General features: G+C 44.7%; 1 protein-coding gene across 2 annotated transcripts in view; it reads right to left on the bottom strand.

The window, feature by feature from the left end:
- Positions 1-9,431: 9,431 nt before the first annotated feature.
- EIF2D (eukaryotic translation initiation factor 2D) overlaps positions 9,432-9,998 on the bottom strand; it is a 260,577-nt gene continuing 260,010 nt past the window's right edge. For both annotated transcript variants that reach the window (XM_078644570.1, XM_078644569.1), the window contains one exon: positions 9,432-9,734. In XM_078644570.1, coding sequence (XP_078500696.1) covers positions 9,664-9,734 — 71 coding nt within the window. In that variant the 3' untranslated portion in view covers positions 9,432-9,663. The remainder of the gene's footprint in view (positions 9,735-9,998) is intronic.

Here is a 9,998-nt window from a genome sequence, read left to right as displayed (position 1 = left end):
CGGAATCAAGCACGCCAACAAAGAGGTATTAAATAACCAGATCATATGAGAATGACTCCTTAAGAGCAGAGGCTATGGAATACAATTTATTTATTAAGTTTTATATAGCGCGAACTTGATCCCGAAGGATAACCTTTTATATGATGCCCTAGGAGAAAAAATTAATTTCCGTGGTAAGACCAAATTCGGATCTGTAACCTCTGCTGCCCAGCAACCATGATGAAGGCACCTGTTAGTCATGCAATGCCTTTCATTGCAAATATACTATTTTGCACTGAAGGGACAGAAGGTGGGTGCACTATGCTGTTAAGCAGGGCCAAGACTCCAAAGAGTCTGTTATCTCACTAGAGATATTCTCATTTCACCTTTTAGAGGGAGAGGTGCAAGCACTCCTCTGCAATGAGGCGATGGAGCGAATGCCCCATCAAGGGCTAGGGTGTCTACTCTCTTTACTTCCTGATTTTCGAGAAGGACACCTCCCACAGACCAATCCTGGACCTCAAAGCCTCTTAATTAATAAATCTTGTTGGAACATTTCTACATGACAACCCTGCAGGAGGTAATTCCTCTGCTCCAACAAGGTGAACATGATGGCATTAGACCTCCAGGACACCTATTTTAAATAATTTCTTTCAAGTTTACAACTGCTTCAACAGTGTCACAAAGTGCCGATCTGTGGTAGCCGCCCACCTCAGAATAGGCGGCATCCATGCCTACCCCTATCTCGATGACTGGCTGATTCAGAGCACAGCAGTAGGCAGGCAGCAGGTGCCAGGGGGTCTCTTCCCTGTCCCCTTATACTTGTTACCCTCCTAAACGCAGGACAAGGGGACAAAGTCCCCGATTCCTGCAATGGCAGCTTGGCAGTTCGGGCTGGACTGTTCCCATGAGGCACAGGGTAAAGACTGATTTGCATATACCTGGGTCTGAACTGAGGTGGCGAAGTGAGCTAAAGAACGATGATGGATTCAACCCCGATCTGTGACTAGGGGTGAGTGTCTGAAAAGTTTCAGCGCTCCGTTCCATCATCTCTTTGTGTTCACCCTGCTCATGTCCGCCTGCTGCCATGGTCATTGTTGCTGCTATATAGCCCCTTTTACCTGTCCTCCATTCTCCAATTGCATGCCCCTGCTCCCTCCCTCCTGCATTATGTGGTTGATTGTGCTGCAGCTGCATGGCCTGCCCTCCGTGGTCACCTTGCTGACCCTACCCCATCCCCCTGTACTCAGTTCACTATCTGTATGCCCCCTAACACTTGTTCTCCCTGGTCAGCTTGCTCCTCTCACCCCCCACAACCAGGTTGGTGGTATTGCCCTGTAGTCACACATTCATCAAAGTTCCAATGCTGATGTTGGAGGGTAACGGCACGGTTAGATTCGGCATCAGAACCCTGCCTACCCTGGGTTAAGAGAACCTAGTCTGACGACGGGAGATAACGTCATCAGCCAAAACGGCAAGTAATTTTTTTGTTTTTTAGGTTTTGCCTGGCGAAAAGCTGCGCAAGCAGCGGTTCGCGCAGGCGAAATCTTTTGTTTACCAGTATGGATGTCCGTCCCGCCTCTGTTTCCCATTGGCTAGCTCCATAAATGGACGCTAGCCATTGGGAAACAGAGGCGTCCGTCATTCTGCGAGGCGACTCGTGGGCGTTCCGCCGATTCTTTCCCTCTCCGCAACGTCATGAAGACGTGGCCACTGTGGGCGTGTACTTCCCCCCCCCCCCGATGTTTGTGTTCATTGTTCGTCTTGTTCCCTGTCCCGCTGGCTGTTTCCCGACCCCCCTCCCGCTGTCCGTGTGCTGTTAACCCGCCCCCCTCCCGCTGTCCGTTTGCCCGTTCCCGCCCCCCCCCTCCCGCTGTCCGTGTTTAATGCTTGTTTTTTTAATTTTGTGTAGGTTGGAATTGTGGAAAACATTTAGGAACCACTGTTCATATTTCACCATTAGTGGCGCACCTCTGCAAGCTGCAGTTCAATGGGACTGACCCTCAAGTTTGACAAATTTACATCTTTCTCCATCTACTTCCCCTTCCTTTATTTGTGTACTGGCCTCCGCCCTCCGCCTGCTCCCTTGGTCTGCGCAGCTTTTGCCACGAGGGCCCCTGAGAGCGAGGACCGCAGCCGAACGTCACCTCCTCGTAGACAAGCCCTGTGCGCTCAGGCTCACATGCACTGGAACAAGCCGATCGGGTGGTTGGCAGGCCCTGCTAATCACTGGCCAATCAACGTGCATATCCTGATGGAACTTACATGAGAACGCTAGCTGATGATTGGGCAAGGTATTGTACATGTGCTGAAAACATTGTTGTGACAGCATCATGGCATGTTTTTTTTAATGTATATAGAGCTTTAAATGCTCCGAGATCAAGTGCCTCAGCGCATATGCAAATATCTATGTACAGGCAGGTACTGTTGTACCACGGTGACCTCTCCTTTCACAGCCAATAAAGCAGCCTCCAAAGCCCCGAGGCTACTCGGAAGTCTCTGGTTTTCCTGGCAGGCACTAAAGCATTAAATTCAACAATGCGCTCACCCACACATTTTTTGGGGAATGCCGATGTTAGTGTGTTTGTGTAGTTGAATAAGTGATTGCCTTTTTTGTTAGTAATTTCACAGAAGGATTTTTCTAGTCTTTCTTTTTCCCTCCTGTATACGACTATTTATTTTGTCTTCTGTATCAGGGACCCGTCAAACACTACGCGAGGGGTAGGGGCCAAGCTACATCTCATCGAGGGGGTTCAAATGGGGCCCTCTACACTTTTCCCCTTTGTAGGGTTGGGCGCTTGTACCGTCTTGGTTTGTGTGCGTGCGAGTGTGGGGTTGTTGATGAAGGGAGTTTACCGTGCCCCACTGTGGCGTTTTTATACCATGCCAAATCTTATATGTGTGTGCGCACAGGAGTATGTTGTGTCATCTGAGAGGGTGTTGTTCGGTGGCACTCCAAATGGAGGGTCTTATATGTGCCCACACGCAAGCCTTGAGAAGGTGCCCGTCCGAAGGGGGGTCTTACGTTTTTAACTTCTGAGGGGCGCCCTGTGAAGACAGAGTGCCCCCCCTGAGATATGTGTGTCTGGAGTACTTTGTGCACTTTGCATGGATGCTGTCTGTGCTGCTTAGAAGGGCAAGAGGGGGTATAGTGTGTTTGTGTGTGCATTTGTATGTGTTTGTGTCCCTGTGTGTTTTTATATGTGTGCGTTACACTGTGTCCCACTGCTGAGCTCGTCCATAGGGTACAATAGGTCTCACATTTGCGAGAGATTAAGCTAATGGCAATGTAAATGACATTGCCATTTATTTATCTGTTTTCAAAACCAACACATAAATACAAATTTTGTCATTTACAATGCCAATAGCTCTAACTTTTCCAAAGGCGAAACCATTGCATTGTAAATGCTTGTTTTCTATGGACACTGACATATCAATTTAGCGGAAAAAAAGACATTATCCATTGAGTGGAGATAACAGAGATTTGTGAGTCCTGAAAAAAACCTGGTGCCCCACCAGGGTGTTTCATTTCGGGCAAAATATGTTAACTCAAAGATGGTAGATTGATAAGTGCCCAGAGATAATTTTTATTTTGATGCATCATTTTTAGGGCGAGCTGGCGTTGGAGCGCTAAGCGCTCCCGCCAGGGAGTTCTATAGTCACCGTGCTAACTGGCAAGGGAGCTAGGGCTGTGCACGAGCCGCTACTGGCCTGTGCACGAGCCAACTCAGCTCTGTGAACGCGCACGTCTTCCGTCCGGAAGACGTGCTGCGCCCGAGCCGCCTCCCGCTTGTGCAGTCCTGTCAGTGATTGCAGCTCCGGGGGGGAGGAGGAGGCTGCACAGAAATGCCAAGCCCCCAATGTGCGGGTGCCGTCGACTGCATGCACACATGTAATATTTTGTCCGGCGTCTGCTCTGCACGGGTCTCGTCCGAAGGGGGGAGGGGAGGAGGTCTTCTACCAGCCGGAATGTGTCTTTGCAGAGGTGTTCACTGCCTCTCCCTTTTTTCTCCTCCTTCACTCGCTCGGCTCCCACGGGCTTTGGCTGTCTCCCAGCTCCCAAGGTCTGCAAATAATTCACAAGCAGACCAGCATGAGCAACAAAAAAAAAAAACGGAGCAGGTGGGTGAAGATTAGCAAAATAAAACGGAAAAGCAGCGGCTCCGGTTCCAACTCGGTGCCATGCGGCCCTATTAACCCCCCCCACACACACACACACACACACATGGCTCGCCCCGTCTTTCCACTCACCTGCCAGCCTCTGCTCGCTTCCCCTGCCCCTCTGCCTATCCATGCCTCTCGCGCTCATGCCCATTAGTTTCTTCTCCCTTCCTACCCGCTGTCTCTCTCTCTCTTCTCCCTTTCCATCGCTGTTCCCCTCTCTCCCCTCACGCTGTTTCCCTCGCATCTGTCGACCTCCACCTACCGCTCGAGTCCCCTCTCTTGCTCTCTACCGCACTCTTCCTCTTTCACCGTGCCACTCACCCTCTTTCTATCTATCCAGCCCCCTCGCCTCTGCATTGCTCCTTTCCACCGTGATGCTCCCTCTAGTCCTTCTTTTCAAGCTCTTTTCCCTTCACCCCTTCCTCTCTGTGCTTGTTTTTAAATTACAAGTGATTTTATTAGGGAAAATTTTATATATACGGTGCAGTTATACATTACAGATAAAAAGAATGTGGTGAAGTCTCTCTCAAGCCTTCCTGTGGGGTGTCTTTCTAATCGACGGGGGCAGGGAGTTCAGAGTTAACGGGGTTCAAGATGCCTCCTCTCTGCCCGATGGGGGCGTTTTCACCCGGCCCATGCCTAAAAGGGGGGTAGGGGAGGTGGCACGGCTGCTCTCCAGGGGACGCCCACGCCATCAGCTGACATCTGGATGGACGTCATTGACCCGAGTGGAGTGTGGTAAAGATGCCCGTGTTAGCTCTTGTCCTGTGGGTGCACGGTGCAGCCTGTCGGGGGGCTTTATGCCCACCCGGCGACATGGCGCCCGACAGTGGCGGGGGTACCCCCGAACCCGAAGAGGGCACATGGGAATCATTCCAAAGCATGTGTTAAGCCGAGGAAAGGCAGAGCATGCGTGGGCGAAGGTCCGAACGGACACATTTCTAAACGTGGACACCTTGATATTTACAGGTGACACAGAAGCCACAAACGCACATTTACAGCCATACACAAAGTGCCTCATGCCACCTCCCTCCCTCTGTGCCAGCCTGCTTGTCAATAAATGCGGCCGTGTGATTTACAGTTGGCACAGAAGCCAAGACACTCACACTGCCACATTAACAACCCTCTGCTTGAAGGGCTGTCTGTCTGTCTGTGCCAGCCTCTCCCCGGACGGCTGCTTGTGAAAATGCCCCACTGTGATGCTAAACGTGTCCCTGTGATCTGAACCAACATGGAAGAGTGCACTCCTGCCTGCACATGTCTTCTCGGGTCAATTACCTTGTGATTCAAAACTTACCAGGTAGTTAAATTAGGGGGGGGGGGGTGTAAACAACAAAATAATAAAACAAAGGTAAGACTAGTGAACAAGATTATGTATAAAACGGGTGCAGTGATTTAGGTTAAAATAGTGTTGGTAAAGGCAATAGCTCTCGGCTTCCTGACCTATCAGCTATGCCAATGTTTTTTAGCCCCGCTCCACCGCAGCATGGTTAAAGTTATTAAAACAAGCATTTGCAATGCAATAGGTCTCGCATTTGCGAGAATTTGAGCTACTTTTATTGTAAATAACATTGCTTTTATTTATGTATTGGTTTTTGAACCATAAATAAAAGCCATTGTCATTAACAATGCCAATAGATCAAACTCGCGTAAATGCGAGACCTATTGCATTGCAAATGCTTGTTAATTCTGTCAAAGAGAGCCCACAAATCAAAGTGAACAGATTTGGTATCCCTTTAGGCAGTTTTAGCTACTTTTGTAGTGTATCGACCCCTAAGCATTCATTTAGAGCTCAACATCTCTTTAAGCTCCACCACTATATGTATGAAAGTGCAATTAGATGTTGACAGCGTGCCCTATGATGAAGCATGCCACAAAAGTTGGTGATTTCATTGCACATAGTAAAATGGGATTCCTTTAAAATGTACTGACTTGATTCACTATTTTTTATCAATCTGTCTGTGTGTGTGTGTGAGAGATATATTATATTAGATAAGCTGATTGATTGACCATATCACTCCCCTCCTTGTGGTGTAGTCCGTTTACTCAGAATATCAGACTTTATTCTCACATGGCTGAGGAAGATAGTATGGAACTCATAGAAAATGTGCTCTCATTTTAGCTTCATGAGAAAATCATGAGAGAAAACAGTTTTGTCTTAAACATGGTTCACCAAATTCCAGCAGAGGATCCTCATTTATCACTGTGTAAAATCACCTTAGAACATACCAGAATCCCTACAATTAATATGGTGTGTAAAAAAAAATTAAAAAAAAGAATGTATATATATATTTATGTATTTGTCTGTGTGGCAGTCACCACTGTGTATTGTATTGTATTGTAATTGCATTTATATAGAGCTTACTACCCCTGACAAGGCGTCAAATCGCCTTATCGGCGAGTCGCACGCTACTCCGGGACCCACAAAGAATTAGTGTTGAATTAGTATAGTGAAATAGGAAAGTTATTAAAGTGGTGGATAGACTAGTCAGTTATTTGGATTCAGAAGGATAGCGGAAGGGTAGAAGAGGAAAAGAGGTTTGTATTTATATAGCGCTTGTTACCCCTTATGGTGTGTTGAAGCGCTTTTTTGGGGGAGGGAGGCAGTAGCACGCTACTCCAGAAACCCATAAAGGATTAGTGGTGAATTAGTATGGTGACATATGAAAGTAATTACAGTGGTGGATATTAGTCAGTCATTTGTAGTGAGGATAGCGGAGAGATAGAAGGGGGAGAAAGGTTTGCATTCATATAGCGCTTGTTACCCCTCAAGGAGTGTTGAAGCGCTTTTCTGGCAAGTAGCATGCTACTCCGGAACCTATAAACGGATTAGTGTTGAAAATTAGTATGGTGAAATATGAAGTAATTTGAGTGGTGGATATGTTATTCAGTTATTTGGATAGAGAAGGGTAGCGGCAGGATAGAAGAGGGAAAGAGGTTTATATTTATATAGCGCTTGCTACCCCTGATGGGGTTTGAAGTGCTTTTTTTGGTGAGTAGCACGCTACTATGAAACCCATAAGGATCAGCGTTGTATTAGTATAGTGAAATATCAAAGAAATGTGAGTGGTGTGTAGTTATAGTTATGACCAAGTTACCATAAGAAATGCATTTTTTGTTTTGTTGAGAACTTTGATATCGTTTGACGAATCTTCATGAAACCTTACAAAAAAGAAAGTGCACCCACCTCAGCACATTCCGGAAACGTTTCGGGATGATCTGTTAAGCAGGGCCTGAGAAAAAGGGAGTTCCCAAAACTCAATTTACCCATGCAATTTCCATAGGGAATTTTAGACACGCTACACCTAAAATGGCTGAACAGAATTCCACCAAATTTGGCAGAATGCTAGATATCTACCCAGAAAGCATGCTGTTTGTGATTTGGTGTGAATCTGTTCAGTAGTTTGTTAGACATTAAGGTTCAAAATGTATACATACTTGGACAGTTGTTTTTTTTCCTTCAGAACAAGCACTCAGATTGACTGCCCGCAACATGAAAAGAAATGTTGCAGCAGCCATTACAGGACTCGGGGACTTGATTCCCTGTCCTGAAAAGGTTTGGGAAAAATTACATAAGGGGGAGGGCAGGGATACCAAAATTAAAAAAGGAAAAAAAAATGGGGGGGGGGGGGGTGCTACGATCTGTTTGTGGGAGTTGGCTGCCTGGTGGAAGATCTGTATGCAGGGCGAGGCCTTCGTGCGCAAGGGCTTTGGCGAGTACTGGGGGTGGGAATGGTAATAAGACCTTACTTTACATTAAAGAAACCCTAGAAATTCACTGAAAAAACAACAGTTAAAGTGATGTTATAGATAGTTGAAAATGTCAAATAAAACGTAAGATTTTAAACTCAAGTTCACCAGTATAAGTCACTGAGCTAACTAGAACTTGTGCCTACACTATGCTCTGCTTATGACCTCACAGACTGCATGACTCAAGACATTTTCAATGACATCATTGATGACATCACTGATAACACCGCAACTTACATCATTGATTACAACACTGGGCATGATATGGGTTAAAATCCTGTTTAGCTTAGTAAACTGTATCTGGTGAATTTCAGTGATTTTGTTAAGTTTAAAATGTTACGTTTTAACTGACATTTTTACCTAACTATATTGTTTACTGAAACAACACAAATATATGTTGTATAGTATATAAGATCAGGGATATTGTATATCATTTTTAGAAAAAAATCTAACCACTGAATTGAGCATGCGCCTACTAAACTCAAAATAACAAATATTGCTGAGATATTCAGTACTATCCCTTTCCTTAACTTTCAATTGTGATTTGATTTACAGAGACACTAATGCAAATACTGACTGGGTTCCCCAGATGTATTTTATGGGCACACAAAAGAATTTCAAAGTTTAAAACAAAGTAACTACTGACTGGGACAGGAATCGAGAGACTCATTCCACATTAGGGAAAATCTCTGCCTCAAAAGGAGAACGCCCTCTTTCAAGAGTGATTACTACTTCAAAAAACTGCAAAAATCAGATATTTGGCTGAATACACTTTTTTCCCCACTAAAATGTTAATATCAATCAATTTTATCACTTACTCAAGGAAACACATTTTATCTAAAACCGTAATATTTGACTGTGCCTTTTTCAATGTTAAAATCTCAACCAAATTAAAGAAAAAAGGGAAATATAAATGCTGACTGCCACCTTGTAAACAGAACTGCATTAAAGAAACATTTTGTTTAAAAGTTAAATTTAAATAAGCTATTTTACATAGCAAAGGACAGTTTGTCTCCAGCTGTGTGGGCCTCATTGTCGGCTCTTGGCTAGAATCAATCTCTTACTAATAAATGGTTTCCTCATCAGCACAATACATTTTGAAGAAAAATATGAGAATGATCAAAGCACAGATAAAACTGCAATGTGTACTAGGTTGAACTATTCTTTAAACAGTCTCCTAAGCAAAGAAGGGAGTGCTGCATTACAGATGCACCATGTCTTAGCCTGAGGCACTGCCAGGTGACTAGAATCATTCAAATGACCTCTTGACCGTCTCCTCTGCTGTTTATTCCATGACCTTGTTGAGAAGCCATGTTGGTGTTCATTGATAGTTGTTCAGAGCTCACATGCATGGTGATCAATTTTGCTTTTGGGGGTTTACAAGGCAATGAAGCAGTCATTCTTTTAAAGCTCTTTTTGTGTTTTGGCGGTCCTCTTCATACAGCATATTCAGTGAATTTCAAAGAACAGATTTGAAATTAATAAAGCTTCATTGTGCATTTCCTTCGAATGTTACTTACATATCAGGAGCCATTACATATTCTTAAATATCTTTATTTTATACAGCTTTGAGAATTTCCACAGCAGGATCATCCTCTCAATGTTCCCTGGTGCGAATTTATCGTCCTGAAGGTGCTCCTATCTCATTCATCCAAGCATGCTGAAGCTTTGATAATTTGCACAGCAGGATCATCCTCTAAATGTTCCATGTTGGTAATTTATCTTCCTGAAGGTGCTCCTATCTCATTCCTCATTGGCCTCCGGGACACCTCACTTCTTCTTTCCAGGCTTCGCAGCCTTGTCGAGACCTTGAATGAATTTTCGAGGTATGTGGTATTCATCTGCAAGAAAACCACCAAGAAACATTCTCTGTCAGTCATTTTATTTTTATTTGACTCTTTTCAAAATGCTATGTATAACGATTGAACATGCTGGGAAAACTATTAAATCCACCATCATATACTTGTGAAACTAAGATTAATCACAAATGCCATTAACTCCCTCAACCAATGAGAATTCAACATTGAATAATCTCTTTGACAGCATGCGAGTGTAGCTTTGTCAAAATGTCAAGATGTGTAACAGTTGGTGGGAGTGACTCATCT

Source organism: Lissotriton helveticus, chromosome 5_1 (genome assembly GCF_964261635.1).
Source record: "Lissotriton helveticus chromosome 5_1, aLisHel1.1, whole genome shotgun sequence".
Lineage (NCBI taxonomy): Eukaryota > Metazoa > Chordata > Amphibia > Caudata > Salamandridae > Lissotriton > Lissotriton helveticus.
This window is presented reverse-complemented; position numbering and strand designations above follow the sequence as displayed.